Consider the following 25991-nt stretch of genomic DNA (forward strand, 5'->3'; position numbering starts at 1 on the left):
ATATATTTCCGTTCAATGGACACAATACAAAAGAATGCAGAGTCCCCCCAGAGCGTGGTCCTCTGTCCTAGTCTCTGTACCTTGATCCCTGCACCTTATTGCCCTGAATGTCAGCCTAAGTGTGCAGCCTCCTGTGGGCTTTTTTTGACAAACCGACTGGGGGGCAGCCTTTTCCAAGGCCTTTGCAGGCCCCGCCTGGCCACATGGCAGGCTGCCACTGGCCAAGGCAGTCCTGCCCATACCCCGACCTGTCCCAGGCGTGCTTTCAGGCCCATAGCCTCTACAAACCAAGCGCAATTCTGATCTCTGTTCAGCCTCTTTTCCAGCCCTGGATCTGGTCATGCGCTTCTGTATAGCTTGCTGGTTTACCATTTGGTACCTCTAAAAACTCGCATGTTTGATTCTTCATGATGGAGTTAAATTCACACTGCATAGCGTCCTGCCATTCTTGGCTTTTCACAACTTCTATAAATGACTCAGGTTCTTGGCGCACTTGCTTGTCCAATCGCATATCTCCCACAAATGATGCATGCTATGTTGGAATAACTAGAATATCCATCAATGAGATTTTTCACACCTTCTAGGTCCCTTTGTTGGTGTTTTTGGAGTTTCTTGTATTTCAGAATCTTTTATTATGTCCATGTACCATATTGCATAGTAGAAGGGGGAGGTTGCTCCTCAACGATCTTCTGCTTACCTTTACCAAGTTGTTCTTGTAGATGAAGTACAAAACCTATTCCAAAAGTGTACCAACACCTGCAGCAAATCTCAGCTGAGGTAAGGGATCACCACAAGCTGAGTATGCTGCAGCAACTTCTGTTGGAACTCTCCCTACTGCGGTGTGCCTCCAAAGGCTTGACTACCCTACTCAAGGAAGAGCTCTGCTGCTCATATATAGCCCAGTTGCTCTCCAACCATGTCTTGGAACTTGGTCTGCACGATGGAGTGCCCTGACTTGCTCTTGGCTGAATGCCAAATGACCTCTAGCCTTTTGTAGACGTTTAATATCGTTTTCTTATGGCAGTTCTTATTGGGGCCTTGACCTATCAGAGACAGATTGGGCCTAAGTGGAACAGCTCTTGGTTCTCCCTTGCTGTCATAGATGATCCATAGTAAGCCATCAATTCCACATCAGATGGTTCTAGCTGAGTTTGGGGCATCTTCACTACAGCTTGATGCAGCATTCCAAGGTATTATGTACCTCTGCCAGTGTCACAAGAAACATTTCTAGAAACGCGTTTCTAGAATTTTACAGGCGTTTCGTCTAGAAACGCCTATAAATATGTATTTTATATAAAACATATATATATTACATAAACACAGTGCATACATACCTTAGATACACACATACACAGTGGGCACTCTGAAAATTCAAGAGGCAACCTAGTAGCCTATAGCCTACAGGTGACAAGTCACAAGCCCATCGCGTCAACTTTTGTGCCGGGTGTTTCGCCTGAGGCAGCCACGTTTCACGCGTTTCGGCTAAACGTTGGATGGACAAAAGCAGTAGAGCCCAATCCGCCTTCACAGCCACCCTCATCCACGTTTAAAACAACCGAACAACACAATCACAAGGTAAAAGGCATTCATTCAAGATCCTCGTCTCTTTACATACCTCCGGACAGATCTCACATTTTGGTTACATTTAGATGACCCATGAACCATAAAACTCCAGAAAATGACAACTTCAGGACTGCATAACTACCATGAACACATCCTGATAGCTCAAGGTATAACAACCATGCTCATATCTTCCCTGACAAAATCCATGAACAATCCTGGATCTCTTTGACTTCAAGTCAATCATCTGCCTCATATACTCAAAGCCATCACCCCTCTTCTATGCCATCAAACACTACTAAGAGTTCTTCAATTCGCACATAGCCATCAAACACTACTACCGCATAGCCTATGAGCAAACTTCATGAACAACATGCTATATTAAAACCCGCCACAACTCTGTGAGAGAACCCACACTGAGAGCAACATAAGCAGCCAAGAATTCCACACAAGTCCTTCCTATGATACCAGACTGCAATCGGCCAGTCTTCTTCTTGCGAGATCCACGATCAAGTTGGTGACAATCATAGAGCCATTTCTTCAACCAACAGTATGTCATCTTCATTGTGGAATTGCACCTTTGGACTCCATGAAGCCCAGTATTTTAAGCCAACTGCTGCCCATAGTCTTGTCGTCACAACAAGGTCTCTTTCCATAATCTTCAACAAGCACTCGACTTGTTGCTATTGCCAATCATGCACTACATCTTTAAAAGCTATGCATGGAGCTATACACAGCCACATTCTCTATCAAAAACTTGTCATTCCATCCTCAAACATTTTCTTATGTATTAATGTTTCTAATATTATGTTGTATTTGCCTTGGGTGTAGATACCTGCTTAGAGGCTTCACCCATTCAACTCATTGTATCTGGTTCTTTTAGTCTTATTGAAGATTTTTTACTAAACTCTCTCCCCCCTCCCCCTTCCCTTCTCCCAAAAAAGGAAAAAAAAAAGCACACACATCCACCCCATTGTTGTTGTTGGACCTGCATATTACCATAATGATGATTGCATTGCTTCTTTTCCGTTATTGTTTCTTTAAATGAACATAAAGTACATTGAATTCCACTACTAGATTCAAAGTCAAATCTTGAAGCAAAATGAACATAAGATACTCAAATATTCTTCCAAGGTCAAAATGTAGGACTCGAGTCTCAATGTCAAAGTCTCTGACGTAGATGCCAATACTGAAGATGTAAAATTGAAGTGACAAATGATAAGGCTAACATGTGACAATTCACCCAAAATCTAGATTCTAGAATGATCTATAGCTTGATGCTTGTGCATTATTGAGTGTATAATAGCAATTTCATCATGTGCTTCTCGATCCCCACTTTTGTCCTAGCACCTCTTGGTTCTCATTCTCGCCATCTCATTTCAGCGTGAGTCTAAGTCGTCAAGGAGCCAACCTGTCAATGCCTTCTCCTTATGCCTATCCTTCTTTGTGATCCTCAACATAATCTTGATGCTCAATCTTTGCTCAACTTGCATTGATGTTGACGGTCCCCACCTTGTATTCTTGCTACTTATGCTCACCCTCATTAATATAGTGTCATGAACGCTTGAGATGATGCATGTCAACATCATTTGCCGTAGGGATACATCCTCTCATCATGGATCAAGTTGTACACCATGCTCGAAAGCCACCATCTCTTAAGAAATAATCAACACCCTTTTCTCTTGCGTGTTGTTGAAGATCTGACTCATCAGTTGCTACAAATGGAGAGCTTGTACAGGTTAGCATGCTTTGCCTTTCACTCAATGGAGTTAGAACCATCTAGAGCTTTGTAGCTGCTAGGGGAAATAATGTAAGATTCAAGAAGTAATGTTAAAAATGATCAATGATCATTTACAACATTTATGATTTGGCGATAGACTTGAAAGTGAAAAACATGCTCATCAATCATTGCTTATATATTCCTTTTCTTTCTAAACATGCCAAACTATCTTGGATATACTTGAGATGTAGAGCTTGTGAGAAGATTTGGAGCACTACCTTTTGGGAGTCGGTGTTAAGACTGCGAAATCTTCACCATGTCAGAGCAAATACGCGTTCTTTCTCTCCTTGGTAATATCGACCCATGCCATTGCAAAGATCCACCATGTCATCCGCAATGCTGAAATAGTCTAGTTTAAGGTGGAATCCAAATTAACAGTAAGAGAAAAGGCTTAGGATGACATGTTGGTTCTCGAGTTTAACTTCAATCTTTAACTTTAGACCATTTACCTATTTTGACATGAAGAATCAAAGTTATGATAGATAGAGTCTGTAACGAGCAGTAGATTGTTAAATTGTAATTCCTCCTTTCATATGGGATGTTGCACGTGGGCCACCGCATGGATTGTGGTTTACAATAGCAATCTCATTGTTTTGCTACATGCAATTCGAATCATCATGTCTAAATGATAATAACTAATTGCAAAATGCAAAACTAATATTTACTGTGCCCACTTCAAGATCTTTCAAGCCACAGGTAATAGGTTTACTTGTATGGAGGAAGAGGTTGCACTTTCACATAATTGAACAAGGTCGGGACATCGACTTTGACTTTAATAGAGTCAGACATCGACTTTGACTTTAATAGAGTAATGCTAAACCTATTGTGAAACAAAATGGCCTCAATAATTTCCCCACCAAGATCGCTAGTGGGGCCAATCAAACCACTCCCTACTCACCATTTTATGCTGGAGTTGATCCTTGCATTGCACTACTTGGAAAAGTGTTTTCTAAAAATTTTTGGATTTGACTGTTTGGACTTAGTGTTGGTAAACTGAAAGGAAAGCATAGAGTGAACACAAACTCAAAATACTTGCATATAGAATGAAGAAGAGTGAGGTCTTTATGTAGGCACCTCTTACATGCTTACTGACATCACTGATGACTTCAGAGCTCCACAATTATCTCCTCAATCTGCTCCTAGATTCTCTCAATCATCCTATGTGGCTTCTACCACCACCTAACTATGCTTGTGGGCACCTAACTGTGCCTCTAGCACTCACACATAGAAACCAAGGTGTGCCTGAGGCATACACCTTAAGATATCCCAACAAACCCCCCCTCAAGGGAATGCCTCAGGCTATGTCAAGGATACAGCTAGCACAAGGTGTCTCATGCCATCTCATGGTGGTCATGGATCTATCAATGGCTAGGATCTCAAGCTAGCAAGGGTTCCCATGGGTGTAAGGTAAACAAAAGGAATACAAAAGACCTTCCAATGGTTATCTCCCCTGCATGTACATGCACACAATGTCTGCAGGAGGTACCATGGAGCAAAACACATACACATGGCCTACATCATAAGGTGATCAGAGGTGTTTACAAAATGCACAAAACACAATAGTTTATTTCATTCATTGGAGGACTATCTAGGCTGAGTACCTTGACTCAACATAAAAAGAGAGATCTGGAGCATACATAGAGATGATTTAAAAAGCATAATCTTCAAAGGATGCCTCATCTTGTGGAGGCGCATCAACTGAAAGTAGATTGGCATTTTCTTTCTTTGAAGTTGCTTCCTTTTTGGTTCTGCAAAACTTCTCATGATGATTGTTTTTGCCACAGTGTTTGCATGGATTGATTTTGAAGCAGTCTTTTGAGAGGTGATTAGTCTTCCCACAATGATTGCAAGGTGAAAACTTGCCCTTCTGGATTTTTATGGCATAGGCTGTGTCATTGCCTTTCCGGAGCTCCATGTGTCTTTCTTCTTCTTGGAGAGCAGAGATAAGACCTTACAGATTAGGATTAGGAAGATTTTTCAAAGTGGTAGCAATATGATCATAATCTTCAGGCATACTCTTAAGCAACACTGCCATAGCATCATCTGTAGTGATAGGAGAGTTGATAGAAGCAAGTTGAGTCATAAGACTCCGCATGTAATTGACATGGGCAGCCAAAGGAGTGCCACTAACCATCTTCAATTCAAAGAAAGAAATTTTAAGTGATAATTTTGAGATGTGAGAGCTAGCACCAAAAATCATGTCAAGCTTCTGACAAGCTTCTGAAGGAGACTCTAAGTCAGAGATGTGATGAATATAATCCTCTCCTAAAGCAAGAGCAATGATACCATATGCTTTCTTCTCTCTAGCGGGATCCCTTGCCGGGCGTGTCGGAGCTGAGGATTCTCCAGCATTGGAGGCTGTTGAAGAAGAAGTTGAAGCCGGTTTGACAAGTCCCCAGAGGTTTTCTCTCATCAATGCAAATTTCACCTTCATCTGCCATGTGTGGAAGCCCTTACCATTGAACTTATCTATATTCAATATGGTAGCCATGAGAGGGTCTAACCCAGGTATTGGGCAGTGTCTTCTCTCATACAAGGCTAGAAAAATAACTGAAAAGCTTCAAAATATAAGCATTTAATGTAGCAAAGACTTGTGACCAAATTTCAATCAATGATGTTTTCACTTACATGCTTCACAGAGGTGGCTAAATGAAAGCTTTCCAATCAAAACCAGGTATAGCAACTTAAAAGAAAGTTGTAGCCACAGTTGTACTAATGCTTTTCAAAACTTCAAAACCTCAGAAATGCTAAAGTAGCATCTAATGTAGCATCACTTTCAAAACCTTGTCAAAACTGTCAAAAACAAAGGCCTGAACTTGGAGGCTTGTATCTCACTCTCCAAAGCAAAGAAAAAGGGGCTTTCTGAGGCAAAAGAAAGCTCATATACCACAGAAGGTCCACTGAGGAGGAGGAGCGCAAATCCGCGTTAGATGGCCATAGCTCGCTTCTTCAAATTCGACTGGTTTTTCTCAGTTTTCACCTTGAATATGCAGCCATTGCTGCTCAGATTTCAGCACAGGATAGCTCAAGACATGGAGAATCTTCCCTTGAAAGGAATTAGAGAAATATGAAGGAGACTCAGAGAAAACGCAGGAAAGAGAGTCGCCGATTTTCATGCAATGTCGTCTAGCAGTGGCGATGATACTTCAATTCGTTGCAGGAAGAGGTTAGCCCCTTCGAGATGTATCTCCAGCAGGAAGGGCTTGGAGAATGGCAGAGAAACGGAGGAGAACAGGCTTTAGCAAGATTTGGGAAGAAGGGGAAGAGATGGAGAAGAAGAAGATGATGTGGCAGAAGTGGGATCAAGGGGGATCAAAGGGCTTTGATACCATGTTGGTAAACTGAAAGGAAAGCATAGAGTGAACACAAACTCAGAATACTTGCATATAGAATGAAGAAGAGTGAGGTCCTTATGTAGGCACCTCTTACATGCTCACTGACATCACTGATGACTTCAGAGCTCCACAATCATCTCCTCAATCTGCTCCTAGATTCTCTCAATCATCCTATGTGGCTTCTACCACCACCTAACTGTGCTTATGGGCACCTAACTGTGCCTCTAGCACTCACACATAGAAACCAAGGTGTGCCTGAGGCATACACCTTGAGATATCCCAACACTTAGGACTTGAAAGTTGAACCTTCAAAAGACAATCTAGAGAAGAGATAAGAACTTGGTACTACATAGCATACTTGGAGAAAAGTGGAACTTTATTGGCTTTAGGAGATCCCACGTGAAAAATAGCGGGCTTCCAAGTGAAAACCATATGATTTGTAGAGCTTGCTCAAGAAAACCACTTACCTAGGGAAGCTTCCCAATCTCCTTCCTTATAGGGAGTAGGAAGCACAAGGAGTCTAGACAATGGCTTTGTAATTTGTCATAATCATATCAGCCATGGCCTTGGAGTGAGTGTTAGAATTATTAATATATTCTAGGCAGTGGCCAATGTAATGTAATAAGTGAGTTAGGGGCAGTTTTCCCTCTTAGAGGTTTTTTCCCCTAACCGCGGTCTAATCTCTAACTACGGTTAGTGAATAGATAGGGTTTTGTCACTTAGACAAAACCCTTATCTCTTTCCTTGTACTCACACTTCATTCACTTCAGTTTAGTTGACATTCGGGAGTGAACTACGTTCAGCTCACTCTGTCTTTGCTCACGCTTGCTTCCATTCTGTTTTCTCACATTTGGTATCAGAGCACTTCCTTCCCGGACCTGCTCCCTACTCCTAGCCTCTTGCTTCTAGCTCTCGCATTCCTGCTCCATTGCCAAGCTTCAGCTCCCAGATGTCTGCACAGCTTCGACGCAACGTGCTGTCCACACAGTCTGCACAACGCCCGCTCTCGTCCGTACACATGCGCGTCAGTTCGTCCGTACAGGCGTACGGATTTTCGTACTATGCGTCAGATTTCGTCTGTACAGTTTCATACGACCATCCGTACAGTTTCATACGGACATCCGTACAGTTTTGTACTGCGCGACAGTTTTTGTCCGTACAATTCCGTACTTTTGCGCCAGCTTTGTCCGTACAGTCCGTTCAGAACGTCCGTACGATTTCGTACAGTTCTATACTTGCAAGATTTTTTGCAGGCTGAAGGTGTTCGGTGTCCGTCATTTGCAGGCAGAGTTCATTTGCATGCTCACTAGTGCATCAGCCATTGTTTGGCTTCGCTTTTGGGAGCACATTTGAAGCTGTAGGAGACATTGCAGTAGATCTGCAAGTTTTGAATAATTTTAGGGGCTTTTGCAATTGCATTGCAATCTAGCAGTGAAATTTGGGGCTTTTGCAGGCAGAGTGCAATTTGTGTAACATTTGGGGCTTTCAATTGCCCTCTTTCGTATGCAATTTCCCGCAAGAAATTGGGGCTTTTGCATTTTGGTTGCAATTTTGCAGGTAAAAGAGTTTGGAAGTTTGCAAGCAGTTTTGGACTCAGTACGAGTCCATTTGCAGACTTTTGCCATTTTTTGCAGATTCTGTTTGCAGATTGTTGGGCATTCAACAGAGCATTGAAGTGCATTTTGAGCCCCTTTGATAGCTGTGACAGTATTTGTCACTGTGGGCAGATTTTCTTGCATTGGATGCATGCCATGCACAATGAGTTGTAGTCCATAGAGAAAAATCAGACTTGGGATGTTGTGGATTTGCCACCAGGTAAGCATGCCATTGGTACCAAGTGGGTTTTCAAGGTAAAAAGAAAGCAAGATGTGTCTATTGACAAGTACAAGGCACGGCTGGTTGCCAAAGGTTGTGCACAGAAGAAGGGCATAGATTATGAGGAGACATTTGCTCCTACATCCCGGATGACCACCGTACGGCCAGTTATTGCAATGGCTGCAAATTTTGTGTGGAATGTTCAGCAGTTGGACATAAAAACAGCTTTCCTTAATGGGGACTTGCAGAAAGAGGTTTATGTCAAGCAACCTCTTGGATTTGAACTTTCTGGCAATGCACTTCAGGTATGCAAGCTTAACAAAGCTTTATATGGGCTGCAAGTAAGGGATTACACAATAGTCCTACGGAAAGCACCCTCTATATCAAGAAGGATGAGGGGGATATTCTAGTCATCATTCTTTATGTAGATGACATGCTACTCATGGGGTCAAATGAGGATATAATTGCAGATTTCAAAGCTGAGTTGAAAGCTGAATTTGACATGACAGATTTGGGCATGTTAAATTTTTATTTAGGGATCCAGTTTATACAAGACAAGCGTGGCATCGTTATGTCTCAATCCAAGTATGTGTAGAAACTCTTGGATAGGTTCAACATGCATGATTGTAAGCCTATTGCCACTCTCATGGAGCCGGGGCTGAAGCTTACTATGTATGATGCTGGTGAATCAATGGATGTCACACTTTACAGCCAGACTGTTGGATGCCTTATATACTTGTGCAATACTAGGCCTGATATTCAGTATGCAGTATCTCAGGTGAGCAGATATATGCGAAGCCCAAAGACAACACATTGGCAAGTTGTAAAACACATCTTCAGATATTTGCAAGGCACAAAGTCTTTTGGCTTGATGTTTCCCAGGGGGGGTGACTTGCAGATGCATGCTTACAGTAATTCAGATTGGGCTGGAGACTATGATACCAAGCAGTCCACTAGTGGTAATTGTTTCTTTTTGGGCAATGCTTGCATTTCTTAGCTGAGCAAGAAGCAATCTACAGTGGCTACTTCCTCATGTGAAGCTGAGTACGGGGCAGCTTTCACAGCGACAGTTGAGTGTGTTTGGCTGCGATGTTTGTTCGCTGATCTTCGTCTCATATTGGAGGGTCCTACTCCTATTCTCACTGATAGTCAGAGTGCTATTGCAGTGGCAAAGAATCCTGTGTTTCATGCTCGTACGAAGCACATTGAGGTTCATTATCATTATGTCAGAGAGAAGTTGCATGCAAGGGAGATCAGTATGATCTATGTGTCAACACATGACAATGTTGCAGACATCTTCACTAAAGCACTTCCACGTGAGAAGTTTGAGGCATTTCGCAGTGCCCTAAACTTATCTCCTTTTGGTGTTTGATCACTACGTTGTACACCACATTGGCACTGCAGGGGAATAGAATTTTTAATATATTCTAGGCAGTGGCCAATGTAATGTAATAACTGCGTAAGGGCACTTTTCCCTTTTAGAGGTTTTTTCCCCTAACCACGGTCTAATCTCTAACTACGGTTAGTGATTAGATAGACTTAGACAAAACCCTTATCTCTTTCCTTGTACTCACACTTCATTCACTTCAGTTTAGTTGACATTGGGGAGTGAACTACGTTCAGCTCACTCTCTCTTTGCTCACCCCTTTTAGAGGATCGTGCTACCCTTGTCATACACGAGGCTGCCATTCACGCTTTCTCCCACACCACCGGCTCCACCCGCCCATCACCCCCTGGGACCATACCCTGTAATAGTTGGTATGATGATGAGTGTAAGGCTTTACGCCGTCATCTCAGATTCGAAACAAAAAACAGTCTTCCGAGCGCATCAGATACGCTACATGAGTACCATAGACTGGTACGGAGGAAGAAACTAGACTTCGTTCGTCGGAACGAGGAGGAGCTACTAAACATTTTGTTTAGTAACAACTCCTAGTAGAGATTTCTAGAAGGACGGTCCCCTCCGCCACTCACTGACACTCATATTTGGTTTGATTATGCACTTACACTTTATGACATCCCAAATCAACCAATCCCTAATCTCTCACACATGCCTCGCCCCACATCCTGCACCCTCTTCACTAGAGGAGGGGTAAAGGATGTCGTAATGAAACTTCATAATGGCCGAGCGAAGAATCATGAGGGGTTATGCACTGAGTTCATTGCATATGGGATTAACCTCCTAGTCCCAATCTTAGCAAAGCTTTCTAATGAAGCTGCTTGTTTGGGGTTTCCACACACTTGGACCATTAACACTATCTCACCCATCCACAAGGCAGGGGATCCCATGAGCCCGGAGAACTACAGGACCATTATGACTGGACATGTCATATCCAAGATTTATACATCAGTACTTGGCTCCGAGGTTAGCAGATTTGCAGAGTGTCGAGGACTTTGAGTAGCAAGACAGGTCGGATTCTGGCGTGATCGTGGAACCATGGACCACATTTTCACGCTCAAATGTATCATCGAGGAGGCGAGGGCACGGAAGTAGAGGGTTTATTGTTGCTTTGTGGATTTTCGCAAGGCATTTGACACGGTTCCGAGAGCCCGCCTCATACGGCGCCTATTGGACTTGGATTAAGACTAAGAGATCATTTGGGCTGTCAGGGCACTTTGCAAGAGAGTTTCAGGCAGAGTTCGGGCAAGATTTGGATAGACAGACGAGATCATGAGCACCATCAGGTCAAACAAGGGTGTCCTTTGTCGCCTACCTTGTTTGGCCTCTACATTGACGAGCTTGAGACAGTGATGCAGACACAGGGGGGTGTAGGTTGCTCTCTTGCGGGCACGTTGATTCAGATATTGCTCTACGCAGATAGCGTGGCTCTCGTCTTCCTCGACAGAGGGGCTCCAGAGACACCGAGGCGCACTACAATCCTTTTGTGAGTCTCATGATTTGAAGGTCAACCTGGGTAAAACCAAGGTCATGATCTTCAATACATCTCGAGTCATCGTGCATCAGGAGCAATTCACATTTAAGGGGTCACCTATTGAGATAGTTTCATCATACACTTATCTTGGGGTTATCTTTTTCGGACCCAGCTTCACTATCAGACCCGCGATGCAGGCACGCTTGAGTAGAGGGTATGCTTCATTGGCCAGACTAGAGAGGCAGTGCTTCCACTCGCACTTTCAGGATCCACGCACCAAGGGGTTGCTTTTTGACTCCTTGGTTCGCCCAACGGGGATGTACGGCAGCCCTTGTTGGGGGCCAGACTTGTCGGATACAAAGTGGGCCCGTGTAGCATAGTTACCAGGGAACGCCATTCCATAGCTATGGAACGTGGAACGGCGTTCTCTTCACTCAGCTTGAAGAGAACGTCTGGCCTCTGGAACGGCTATGGAACGTTCCATATCCCTTGTGGAACGTCTAGGGAATGTTTCCTAAGCCGTTCCCTTCATGCAGGTAACGATTTGGGGCAAATTATCTAATCCTAATCTAATCGGTGCGATTCGCTGCTCTATGTGTTCCTTGCTTGCAGTCGGCCTCCATGCTCTGTGTTCGCCACTTGCAAGCTTGCTTCGACTTGCAAGGCTGCATGCAACACCTAGCAGCTTGCTAACGCTATAGCCTATCAAGCTACGCTAGCCTACGCTACGATCGCGCAGCCTACGCTACAACCTACGCTATAGCTAGCCTACGCACAGCTAGCCTACGCTAGCCTAGTGCATGCAAGCATTCCAACACACACAGGGAACAGACTTGGGACACAAAAGGCAAGTGGCCTTGTATTTGTGCATGCAAACTTACGTTTTCTCCAGAAGATGAATGCTAGGTACAGCCATGAGGAATTCATTGGATGGCAGGAGAAGAATGGTAAGGCAACATGCCAGCAAATTGTTCCTGTGGTGGGTGCATCCATGGATGATGTTGGAGATGACCAAGAAGATGGAGATCATCCAGATGATGGAGATGATGAAGAGGAGGAAGGGGGCAGTAACCACAATGTTGCAGATTTAGATTGATCATTGATGTTGATAGTGTTGAGTGGATCATGCATGTAGCAGCTAGTTTTTGAAGTTCTAGGAGCCTCAGTAGTAGGAGGTGTCACTCTCCTTTTCTTGTATCCAGATTCAAGATTCCAAGACTCAAGATAATTTCATATGTTTGTGCCTTGTCTCTGATGGACTTTGCTTTTGTATGCCATTGGCAAGCTATAATGATTAATCTAGATTCTATTATCAATGATTATTCGTGAACTATGTCCTGAGTCTTGAGTCCTTAAGGCTTACTCCAAAATCAATTGCAATGTTTTTGAGTCTTGGATTCTAAGTTTAAGCTTTCTAATGTATAGAATAGTAGATTCCAAGACTCAAGATAATCTCATATGTTTGTGCCTTGTCTCTGATGGACTTTGCTTTTGTATGCCATTGGCAAGCTATAATGATTAATCTAGATTCTATTATCAATGATTATTCGTGAACTATGTCCTGAGTCTTGAGTCCTTAAGGCTTACTCCAAAAGCAATTGCAATGTTTTTGAGTCTTGGATTCTAAGTTTAAGCTTTCTAATGTATAGAATAGTATGTTTGTTTATGGGTATGGTGACGTGGCGTTTCCTTTCCGTTCACATTCCCTAGGATTTGGGCGTTCCCGTTCCCCAAGGGATCGACGTTTCGTTGCCGCTCACGTTCCCTAGTAACAATGCCGTGTAGAGCGGCTACAGGTTCTCATGTTATCACGGATGATTCGTGGTAGGCCATCTATTCCTCGTCAGATCATTCAGGCTGAGTTTAGGTCACCACCTTTATAGCTAGATGCTGCATTTCAGGTCATCACGTATCTGTACCGAGTTAGGGAATATGGGGATTACACCTCGGGGCGTAGCAGGCTACCATGGATAGCTCTATCCTCTTCTATGGAACTTGGAGCGGGAGGGGACCAGAGGTGATGGTATGCACGTACAGAGAGATGGTTTGAGTGACGGGGGCTTCACATGGATAGACTACCTCCCTTCCGCGTGGATGCTCCGTTTTCTCCCCTCCTATCACATGAGGTCAACCAGGTTATCCATGAGGATCTACTACAGCCACACACGTTTCGGACCTGGTTGGGACCGAGTGAACTCCTAGTGAAGCTTAGCTTCTACAGAGATCACTTCTTACATATCACAGCGGAGGGTTTCATTGACCCACCAGGATACACGCAAATTCACCTACCCCACTCGTTGAGGGTCTCTCTTGGGCAGTTCTGGATCTCTTCACACAGACTTCACATCGAGAGCGGCAGAGCATAGCGACTATCCAGGGAGAGGCGCATATGCACACTGTGTGACATACAGGAGGTTGAGACAGAGGAGCATTTCATCTTCAGGTGTCCTGTTTACTATGAGATCCGAGGGCGTTTCCACTGCCTCTTCAGGGATAGCTATGGGATTTTGGCCCGTTTCCTCTCCTATCCAGACCAGCGGTGTTTGGCAGGTTTCATTCATGAGGCACTTAGACACCGCGAGAGGATACTCCGAGCACGGAGATAGGAGCATACTTCTTCCTCGGCTGATCCCTCTCAAAGCTCTATCACGGAGTTCTTTCAGCTAGATCCCCACGAGACGAGGCCTCGATATGTCTGTCACCCGGAGCTTGTGACCCGACAGCTCAGTCAGAGAATCAACACACAGATCACACTTGGAGACATCCCCTCCTTGTTTAGGGTCGGAGCGCGACCGACGGGGGTCACAGTAGCCTTGGTCAGATGCGGAGCTACGACCAGGAGACGGCCAGGACCGCACCTCTGAGTGGCACTCCATTGCTGACTTCATGCCTCCACTGCCTCATCCATCCTGATATCTTGCTGCTGCTGCTGATGATGATGATGTTGATGATGATGCTGAGATTGATATATAGTCAACCATGGACTTGACTATGTTGTACTTAGGACTTAGTACTGCCATTCTGCATTTTTGCATTTTGCATTGGTATGGATGCTCGTTTAGTAGCTCCACTACCACAGCTTGTTGTATCAGGATTTTCACAGTCTCATAGACCCATCGGTCTTCTGAAGACTTTAATAAACTTTCTTTCTTTCTTTCTTTCACTCTTGCTTCCATTTTGTTTTCTCACAGTGATAACCTTGCTGCCCAAAAACACAGCCAAGGCGGCTTGGCAACCCAAGAGCTGTTTTGAAACTCGTAGAGCTGGGGCTGGGCCAAGAGGATCTGAAGGGAGGTGAAGGTGGAAGCAAAGGCGAAGGCTTGAGGGAGTACCTAGGGAAGAGCAATAGTGAGGCTGATGTGGCAGAAGGGCTGGGACTGGTGGGTATCAGTGGCCTGGTGGCCCGTACAGTGTTTCGTCCACAGGCAAGCTGCCTTTTTTCTGTTTGGATGAAACGTTGCAAAGGTTGCTAAACTCCGGAAACATGTTTTGTGGCAACTCTGTTATAATCTGCTTTGAAAGCCTGAAGGGCGGTAGTTGGAAAGCTGTAGGTTATTGGAGGTATTTGCAATTTTACTTAAAGAACTGTGGTAGTCCATGGTTATTTACTACCATGTTGTGTATAGTGCTTGATCTAACTATCTTGTGGTATGTTGATCAAGGTGAGCATTCAATTTCACATAGTTTGTTTGCAGACATGTCGATATCAAAGACTTTTCTGTTGGCTGAACATTCCATTCCTTTTCTATAAAAGTCTATGGATACAAAGATATGAGCCTGTACATCCTGGGATTTGATATCTAAAGGCTGCTTAATTATGGTTGGTGTTCGACCTTTATGTTGGGTTACTGTTTTGATATTTGGAGATTCATGGAGCTTTTCTTTGGATGGCACAGAAACTGTCCACGTTTGTCCTGTTTCTGGGGAAATTTTTTGAGTTGTGCTTAATTGGTCATAGCATGGTATGAATTGGTCAGTCAGTGCTTTTTGCTCGTGTTATCTTGGTAACATGGGAAACACTTGTAAAGGCTATTGTAAATGTTGGGTTTTCTCTGCATATTGTGGGTTGAACTGCTAAATTTAAGCTTCTTGTTTGTGCATATAGGTGATTGGAGATGGACTACAGGAGCCTGGAAGAAACATGCAGGGGCAAATTTTGCAGCATGGAATTGAGGAAACTGTACATCAGAAGAAGAAACGGAAGAAGAAAGATGATGCTACTGCAAATGAGTCTACACTTGTCTCGCAGGAATATGAGAAAGGAGCCGCTGCGGTAGAGAGTGTGGCATGTAATGGGAAACAAAGGCAGTCGAAGAAGGAGAAGATGAAAATTGATGCCAGTGCAGCTGATATAAAGGAGCTTGAAAGAGCTACGGTTACAGAGGAAAAGCAAAAAGGAAAGAAACATTGGCATACAGAAAGACCTGGTGGAGCTTTAGATGGAGGAGAGAAGACCACAGAAATCTTGGAGCAGAAGAGCAAGAAAGAATTCACAAGAAATGGTGGGGTATCAGAGAGAAAACTGAGAGCGAAGAATGTGGATGAGTCTTGTGCTCTTCAAAAGAAGCCTGAGGAGGAGTCAGCCAACAAAGAGAAGAAAGTAAAGGAGAAGCGGAAAAAATCTACAGTAGATTTGATCCCCTCTGTTAAATCAATATTGCAAAATGAGGAGGATGATTCAAAAGTGATGGAGATCCATGAAAATATAGGAAGAGATGGAAAGAATGCCAGGGTAAAAAAGCATAGGAAAGAGTCTTCTCTGAAGGCAGATGATGGTGACTCTATACTTGTTGATTCAAAGGAAATGACTACAGAAAGTACACAAGAAAATGGTGAAGTTGACGCATCTGCAAAATGCAAAGGAGTTCTGGGCATGTCTGCAAAGAAGGAGAAGAAGAAGAAGAAGAAAAACACAGAGAGTGGAAAAGAGAGGGATGCAATCGATGAGGATATGAATGTTGAAGCCAGCGTGATTTCAGCTGCAAGAAATGACAGTAATCATTTGAGAGAAACTGAACCTTCAGTAGAGGGTGCTGATGAAGGGAAGTCAGAGATGGTAGACTCGGTGGTGGGGAAGCCTAAAGAGGATTCTGTGAAAGCAAACAAGCAGGATGGTGCAAGCCATGATAGGAATACGGTAACTGGTTCATAAAATGTGTACTTTTACCTAATTGGTTTGAGATGGAAGCTTTCCTATATTCATGTGTCCTATTCTTTTCTTTATAAAGTTGAGCTTTTTGTATGAGATAGATGCAATAGCTGTGTAGAAACTGCTGTCAACTAATGCTTGCAAATAGTGTCATGCACACGGTCAAATTCAACAGTGTTTTTTCCTTTTTCTTTTTTGAAAATTTAAGAGTGTTAGATACTGCTTCCAATCTAGTGGAAGCCTGGATTCTATATGCATGCTGGACGTGAGGGTCCTCCTGAAAGTATGAATGCGAGAGAGAAAAAAAGAAAGATATATTAACGTCTGCGAGAGGCCTCGCAGCCTATGAGACAAAGTGCGAACCCAAGAAGTACCTCATACAAGCCACTGAGAGCTGAAGCAAAGGGTTCACTAAGACCCTTGCTGAGAACTGAAAACTGAAAAACTGAAAGCAAAAGCTAACATGCTCATCTAGTGAGCAAAGCAAGACACTAGAGTAGCAAAGTGACATAAGCTTGTCAGGCGCTCAGGGCTAGCACTCCTAGTACGTGCTCAGGTTCCATATATACAGGTAACCTGGTGGCACTCTGATGAGATGTGAGAAGCTCTCGTATCTGTGTCTGTAGAGCTGTCTCGCGACGTGGGGGAGGGTGTGGGCTACGTCAAGCATGATGCCTCGTCTCTAGCGGTCACCTCTGAGAAGGGAGGAGATAGGCTGAACCTCGATCGTGCATACTCTGGGCTCTCTTCGTGTCATACGTGAAGTGTGCGCCACTCGTTTGACTGCATCCTGGTGGATAGTCCTACTATTGATCCATGATGCTCTCATCTCATCAAGCTCCTCTCCCTCAGCTACACTGGCAGCTGACTCCGATGCATAGAAGTCTGTGACAAAAGTCTGTGATCTGTCGACGGTGACTTGTGGCATCAGTCCATGCTGCTCTCTGGTCTGTCGCATCAGTGTGTCTCTCTGTCGGCGCATCTCAAGCAAGTAGAGCCCAACACAAACCTGATCATGAAAATGTATCAACCGTGTGAGTGGACCAAAGCCATGCCCCTCCTGAAAGAGACAATGATATCGTCCTCGGATATCACAGTAGACCGGACAGACACATAGAAAATGCTCCTCCGTCTTGATCTCCCCCATCTGGCATAGTGTGCAAGTCCTCTGCTCTCTGGGTATGCCTGCAGCTCTCCCCATCTCAATCCGCAGTTGATGTGATGAGACTCGTATCTGACCAATGGCGATCCTCAGTGCATGTGAAACTCTCCTATCCTCCAGATATTGAGGTCTGATGACAAGATTGTGCTTTGAGACCCTCATGAAGTGATCATTGTAGAACTGGAGCTTGGTGGAGAGATCCTCTCCCCCCAAGCCCTAGATGTATGGAGCTGGAGGAGATCCAACCGTATGATACGGTTGATCTCATCTCGTGGGATCATCTCGGGTAGTGCGTCCAGGTTCTCTGAAAGGGGGAAAGTCTGTCCATCTGAATGCCGTGACTACCAAACCATGTGGATATCCGTGCGTACCATGCCGTATCAACACCACTCTCTACTAGTCGCCTGGAGGATTCAAGTGCTAACCTCAGTAGTCTCCCTTGGGCTAGGGTCCAAATTCTGTGGAGGAATGTCACTGTCTGGAAGATGGCATCAACCTGGAGAGGGGTCATGTCGAACTCTGCCTATATAATTTGATGGGGGACTGAGGGTTTACTCTGAATCATCCTGCATCCCATGGTCACCTGCAATCTCTCAAATCTCGTCCACTCCGTCGCTGAAAAAAAGGTGTTGTGTACATGGCAGTCGGTCTCACCAGCGTGTCGAAGAGCCAGCCCTTCGTCGGGGGGTCCTGGAAGTGTGCCTGGAAGCATCTCCTCTCTAGTCAGGCCAGAGTACCCCGTCCTCGTGTGAGTCGTGCCGTACCCGCATGGATCATCGTGAAACTTGGTCTAGTGAACTCTATCCCCAAATATGTGTAGGACTGCACTATCTCCACAGGCTCACCACGGTATGTGAAACTATGATGACGGGATGCTGCTTGCAAGGTGTTGAAGACCATAACCTTGGTCTTCCCAAGGTTAACAGTCAAATCTCTCCCTGCAGAACACCTCCAAAGCCTCTAGATGTCTCTGCAGCCCTCCTGCTGAGGATGATATGAGGACTATGTCATCGGCATACAACAATATTTGCACCATCAGGTCAGCCAGGAGCGAACACTCTCCGCCTAGTCAATTGACCAAAGAAATGATCTCGTCAATATAGAGCCCGAAGAGAGTTGGTGATAGGGGACAGCCTTGCTTAACTCCGATGGTGCTTTCAATCCAATCTGATAAGCCTCCTGGGGCACGTATCCTCCCTCTGACAGACTCATATAGACTCATGATGCCCCAAATCATGATGTCTAGGAGCCGTAACTCCTATAGCAATCATGCGAGAGCATGGGACTGTGTCAAAAGCCTTACAAAAAATCTACGAAGCAAGTGTGGACATGTTGATGCCTTGACTTCGCCGCCTCAATAATAGCCCTCAGGGTGAAAATGTGATCCAAGGTGGAGTGCTATCTCCGAAATCCTGCTTGCCCAAGTGCCCGTTTTCCATGACCCTCTGTGTGGCTGGCTGATCTCCCTCTCTAGGACCGATCCATATATCTTAGCCAAGGTGTGGCCAATCATAAGAGTACGGTAATTCCCAGTGTCCATCGGATCACCTGTCTTGTGTATGGGTACTATGGTGGTGGTGCTCCAGGTAGGTGGGAAGCCATGGCATACGGCATGATTGAACAGCTGTGCTAATATCGGGGTTAGGATCTCTTGCCCATGCGCAAAATGCTCAGTGCGTACTCCCTCATGATCCGGTGATCGTCGGTTATGAAGCCGAAGAAGGGCAGCTTGTACATTTTGCGAAGTAAACAGATGACATGTAGTGGGTCTGGGCATGGAGGACATCAAGTGGTGCTTGAGATGGGACATCATACTGATAGTAAGTGTATGTGTGCCAGACTGCGGGGTCTGTGATGGGAATGGGTGACTTCCCTTTTGATAGGAGTTCCGGTTCCCATCCCGTGGTAGGATCTCCTCCGCGAAAAGAACTGATCACCTCATCCATTCTGTGCATGAGGAAAGCCCGCTTCTTACACCGTGTCACTCGGCATGAGACCCGGTGTGCCTCTGGCGGAGTCAAATGTCCCAATGCTATCTCACGTGTAAGGTGGGCTCTTATCTCTCTGCACTCATAATCAAACCATGAATTTTGGGGCATCTTCCCATCTGGAACACGTGCATATCATGTCGTGGGAAAGGATCTGGCGGCAACATCCTGTATCACCGATATAAGTGTCTGATGCATGTGCGAGGTCCATCCCATCATGAAGTAGTACTGGAAGCTCAGAAGCCAGGTTGCTCACGTACATCGGGTCAAGAGCACGGTCAAAATGGATCTGAACACGAGTGGGTGGCAGGGGGGCCCTCCTCATGGTTGGCGTGGCAATTGATATACAAAAAGTGAGATATGAGTGGTCGGCTCCGAGGGGGGGCGGCATAATAAAGTCATGTATCCGTGGGGCTGGTGCAAGTGGACCGAGCAGATATTCTATCGTACTACTCCCCCCCCTTCATGTGGGAAACAGGTGAGTCCGCCAAATGATGGCCATCTTCGGAGACCGCTATATATGATCAAGTCATGTATAGACCCCAGCTCGAGTAAGTGTCCCATACGCTGTCATTGGTGCATCTGCATTTGCTGACTATCTCACAATCCCCAACTCTGCTGCATCCATCTCCTGTACTATGAGGGAATCCTCGTCGAAATCTAACAGGCCCACCTATCTGTTCCCGGTACATGCATTGAAGTCACCAAGGAGGAGAGTGTCCCCGTGTCTAGAGAACTCCGTGATATCATCATGAATAGTCTCATATGGGTTGTGTCCGTCAGTGGTGACTTCTCGCGTGCATAGGATGATGTGTCTGGAGGAAAGTAACATACTGCAATGAAAGTCGGCTGTTTGTCTGGTAGCTGGACCCGAATCCACATGTGTCGTGCATGCTCCTCCTTTCGTATCATAGAAAGGAGTGGCCTCAGATGTGATCTGAAAAGAATAGCCACACCTTCGGATCCTCGTACCCCACTATCCCTCCTCAATTCCTTGTGGGCAGACTCCCACGTGTATCCTGTCACTTGAGAGAGAGAGAGAGAGAGCGCGAGAGAGAGATGCCGCTTGAGACCGTTCAAGATCTATGGGACTGGACACTACTATCAAATGGATGGTGGCTCTTACTGTTGGAATAATAGAGTCACCTCCCTGGCCCCAAATGAGAAAGACATGAGGGAGCGCATATATGTCGTACCACATCTCCACATTGTACTTGTTGTTGTACCTGGTAGTGGGCCGTTTGGGCAAGGAGTGGTCCATCGACCCTTCTCGCATTTCGGATTAGGATTCACATGGGTGGTGCTTGTGGCTTTGGGAGGGTCGTCTCCTTCGTGAGGTTCATGGGATCGGAGAGAGTGGTTTTGGCCGTCCAAAGTAGGCAAAGCAGCAGGTGTCTCACGAGGCTAGAGCTAGATTCTAGGTGTGATTGTGGTTAAGGAAGATCTCTTATTTCTCCTGGTTTGTTTGCCCATGTGGGTCTTTCCATCGGCCCATACTTGGAGCAGATGTGTGTGGATTGGCCGGTGTCACTGCTGCATTGACAAAGTTCTTGAGTCGATTCCTCATTGCTTATGGAGCTGTCCTATCGCACAAAGGTTCTGGATGGGTCCCTACGGATTGTGGCTCAGGTGCAAAGGATTCAGAGGGACTTCACGTGGGGCATGGTGGCTGGTTGACAGATGGAGGTCATGCCTTCGCCATCACGAGGTCTCCCCAGCTTACAGGATACATGGTTAGAGCATCCTCCAGATTGAGCCACATGTGGCGACCCCACTAGCTTGGCATTGTCCCCTCTCCTTTGCAGGGGACAGTGTTTGGGAGACACTGGCCAGCATTACGGTGTGGAACGTCTAGGTTGCGCACTATAGTTTGGTGAGCACTTTGTTGCACTGTTTGGTCGCCATTTGGCAGGATATCATCTTAACCCTATGTGCCACATGGGAGTGCAGGATGACGGGATCTAGAGCGACTGTCGAAAGACGGGAGCGTTTTTGTAAGGCTTGGCCTGAATGCATATTATTTACTCTCACACCGCGAGGGATTCACTGGTTGCATGGTCCTCCTTCTTGGTTGTTAGCTCCTGTTTTAGAGGTTGTGTAGGCAGTGAGTTGGGTTGTCTGGAAACAGACTGGTTTTCTTTTCAACCAGTTTCTTTTCTCATGATCAGCACCTCAGAGATTGTTGATTGGTATGGTTGTTTTTCCAAGTTTAATAGAAAATGGCTTTCTTTGGGGGGGGGGGGGAAATATTCCTTACATAACTCCTAAGACAGGAAGTGAAGTAACCAAATGCAACACCGCACACTACCTGATCACGCTTGCACTCTACAAGTGATGAAGAGTCACTTGTGTATATGATGTACCACGTAAAGCCATGAAAGGGCTAGGCCAGGGCTGAGCAGTCCTTGATAGATGGCTGACCTAGCTGGCTTGGAGCTGAACACAGGCCGACCTAGAGCCAACTAGACAGCCAAGTGCCAGATGGCTGATGCCATGTCATATGCTGACTTCCCCTTGTGGCTAATATGCCACTTGGATGCATCGCTGCCTTCATATGTGGCTGTTCTGCCACATAAACAGATTGCAATGGCTGCCATATGCTGCCCCATCTATGATGGAGATGGGAGGCTGATCTTTGATGCATTCGTATCTCTTCATCTATGTTAACATGCTGCAACGAGTATTTGAAGTAGCCACACATGGGAAGGTATTCATCTTTGAAGCATAGGTATGTAGTGAAGAACAGTTAGTGTCTGGGTGAGTCCAGCTAGAGGTGCTTAAGTTTTTAACCTAGCCAATGTTTTGTACTTGTCTTATGTTGGCCCTTCAACTGCCATACTAGGTGCATCCCAGCAGTATTTGAGGATTTTCTCAAGCATGAAGTAAAGACTAATTAGGCATGGGCTAGACCTTTGACTGCAGCTGTGCTCATGCTTTTCCTGTATAATTGTAATTGCCCCTCAAAGATATAAGCTTGGCCTATGTTTGTGCAAAGACTCATCCACGATGGAGGAATGCACACACACACACACACACAGGGTGAAAATTTTGATACTTTATATTACAGTTTGGCTATCCCAAAAACGAGATATGCCAAATTACATCAACAGAAAATCTCACTATATGACAAGTATACATGAGGCTCTATATAATGAGTTTGCAGACAATCAAAGAGAGATTGCTGCAAAAAGTGCCTAAAAAAAGAGAAAGTGGAAAATGTAAGATCACCAAAGACTCTATGATTTCTATCCTTCCATAGAGTCCATAGTGCCCAGTAACGAACCTAAGTGAAAAACAAATCAAACTCCTGTCTGGGTGGATGAAACCCAAAAAGCCAAAAAAACTTCCCAAAGGTAGCATTAGGAAAGCGAATTCTCAAATGCTGCCCAAGGAAGCGAGTCGTCTTGCTGTAATATATGTAAAGATAACTAGTTATTTTGGCTTCATAATTTCTCTACCTTATATTGGCTAATTTTTAAGGTTCTTTATATCATTGACAATCTGCATGAATTGGTTTTCAAACGTGTCTACAATTTTATTAAGCTAGGTATTGGATTACTGGCTTGTATTTTAAAGCATTCCTTTGCATCCCTAAAAAGTATTGGGTATTGGATTATTGGGTTCCCTTTTAAACACAAACATACCCTTGCTTCCCCCTATTTTTTCCTTTTTATTGTATTGATCTATTCTCTGATACCCTTTTATTGGAACTTTGGTGGCAATGCCAAAGAAGATGAGGCACAGACTCCCGCGGAGACAAACATCTACGGCAAACAGCTGGAGACACACACACACACACACAAACACACTTACTAGCATTTTCCGTGTTACTAGTTCTCTGATTCCACTTGAGTCTTCTGGTAGCTCCATGCATTCCTCCCCATCTCTGTACCAGCCCACGGTCTTTGTAGCCTTCCATGGCTGTGTGTGGTATCCAACTTGCATCTATCTTCTCAAGTTTGTTGAGGTACCCCATGAATTGGCATAATGCTTCCCCCTCCACTGGTCTCAGCCAGTAAGATGGGATACAGTGTCTGGAGAGAGAGAGAGAGAGAGAGAGAGAGAGAGAGAGAGAGAGGTGTAGAAAATTGACCTCTACTTTTATGACAAGCTATCAAAGGAATGATGTTTATTGTCTTGCAGCCTACTGGGGCTTTGGCTTTCAAAAGAGTGGATATTAAGAAGGTGAGGCTCCTATGAGTCCTGTCTTTTAAATGCTTTCCTTTGGTAACAAATTTTCAGAATGTGGTTTACACACTTAAGGGAAGTGACATGGTTTGGTTCAGGGAGCAATGATTTGATTCAGTCTCTCATATTAATGCTGCAGGTGGCATTCTCTGATCCGCGTTTGAAAAATAATTCATACTGGGCCAAGGTTGGTAATTGAATGCATTGGAAAGCAATATGTAGTGTGCAAGGGTAGATGTTGTGATTCATGTTCATTATACCATTTTATGTCATTTCAGAAGATAATGAGGATAAATACGAAGATCTTGTACAATCATGCAGGATGGAGCTGAGGAGGGCTATGGTGCTAAGGCACAAGAGGTGCTTGGGCTTGTTCGAGGAAGGTAACACTTGGAACTTTATGCCTTTCTATGTATTTTTAACAAAGGGCATCTTTTGATTATGTACTACAGCATGAATTTCACTGATGTTTACAGTGGCTTTATTGTAATAATTGTAACGTATCATAGTGTAGTTCTTATGAAATTGAAAAGAACGTTTGTGCTTGTAATCAAAGGTCTGTTCCTTTGCAGGAACTTCAGGCATGAAAAAACCAAGAAGAAGCGTGGTACATACAGAGGTGGATCTATTGACTTGCAGTCGTATTCTGTCAAGTTTGAGAACTCAGATGAGGAGTTAGTATAGTGCAAGAAAATTTTGTAGCGGGCTATCATTTTTGGGGGGGAGGGGGTGCAAGGCAGACAATGCCCCTTCGGCAGTGGTAGTTTATTGTGGGCTAGTAAATGTTAAAAGAGGTTATTCTTTGAAGAGGTAATCTCCCATGTCCGTCTACCTGGTGGGATTGGACAACGGGCACTTTGCCTTGGTCTCTGCTTGAATGATAAATGTTTATCATTCTGATGATTTGTCTTGATCTTATACCAGCTATGCTTTGCAGGCCTTACGTAGATGACTGTTCATTCATATTATGCCATTAACCTTCCTGCAGCAGACCCTTTTTCCTTCTTTTCAGTAATGGTTGTCCGTGGATCGTACTGCGGTATATGATGATTATACAGAAGAAATGTGTTATCAAATGCAGTGTTATTCCATGCATGTGTCATTTGATTGTGTAAGACCCAGCAATTGCATTTAGATATTCTGACATGGCTGCCCTTGTGACTAGCAATGTACACATCCTGTAACATCAAAAGAACAAAACTTGACAAGAGAAATTTTGCACAGGATACATTTGACATTCATTCTCTGCACCAAGAGACAGGTATTTACATTTTGAAAGTAAACTACACAGCAGCTTGTCAGATATTCTTATCATTGACGAACCCCATTGGGTACTTGTTTCCTGTTTAGGCTGGTTGATTTTAAGTTTTGGTTTGCTAGTTTAGGTTTGGTCACACGCCATTTGGAATTCGTATCCCAGGGGGTTCAGTGTTAGTGTCAGGCCCAGGGTCATGGTGCTGGGCTCTGGGGTAAGCTGCTAGTCATTGATATCAAGGCTGTTATTCATTACTGGGTCTTGTTGTTGCTCTAAAATAACTCCACCCAAGGTTTCACCTCTTCTGTGGACTCTATGATCCACCTCTCATACAGTCAGTATCTGGATTCAGATTCTGCAGAGCGAGTTACTTTTGATTGGACCACGTACGCAGTTTTCACCCTGCCTTGGCAATTTATATCTTGGTTATGGTTATATCTGAATTGGACTGACAATATGTCTTGCGTTATCTTGTAATGTAGTGTCTGTAATTTCTAATTCAGAAATGTCAGGTCTATAAGATGGTTTTGCATAGGTGAGCTTTGTTCTTTGTTCTTAGCCATATTGCAGTTGCACTTTTAGTTAAGTCAAATGCTCATGTCTTTTTAAATTCATTAATTAGTTATAATTTTTCTATCTTTTGATTTGGCCATTTATTTCATTGCTCCCTATGATGCATCTCAAGACTCAACGTGGCAGTTGCTAGGTAGTTGTAGTTTCACTGGTGGTGGCTCTTGATGTTCTTGAAAGTTGTCGACCCCACTACTTACGCCTCGTGTGTAAGCTTAGGGATTGAAACAAAAAATACTTGTTAGTTGGGAATACTTCCTACCATTGGATCTCTTTTTCTTTTTTTCTTGTTGTTGCTTTCAGATTCTTCATATGG

General features: G+C 44.5%; 1 protein-coding gene across 1 annotated transcript in view; it reads left to right on the plus strand.

Annotated features, from left to right (window-relative positions):
• The window catches only part of LOC147895210 (uncharacterized), a 78024-nt gene extending 53448 nt beyond the window's left edge, over window positions 1–24576 (plus strand). Inside the window, exons 4-8 of the mRNA XM_087384327.1 lie at window positions 15469–16500; window positions 23806–23847; window positions 23990–24037; window positions 24172–24233; window positions 24423–24576. Of these exons, the coding sequence (XP_087240453.1) occupies window positions 15469–16500; window positions 23806–23847; window positions 23990–24037; window positions 24172–24233; window positions 24423–24534 (1296 nt within the window). The 3' untranslated portion in view covers window positions 24535–24576. The remainder of the gene's footprint in view (window positions 1–15468; window positions 16501–23805; window positions 23848–23989; window positions 24038–24171; window positions 24234–24422) is intronic.
• The last annotated feature ends 1415 nt before the right edge of the window (window positions 24577–25991 follow it).

The sequence above is a fragment of the Dipteris shenzhenensis genome, chromosome 13 (assembly GCF_047967505.1).
Source record: "Dipteris shenzhenensis isolate YYH24624 ecotype China chromosome 13, Dip_SZ_1.0, whole genome shotgun sequence".
Taxonomy (NCBI): domain Eukaryota; kingdom Viridiplantae; phylum Streptophyta; class Polypodiopsida; order Gleicheniales; family Dipteridaceae; genus Dipteris; species Dipteris shenzhenensis.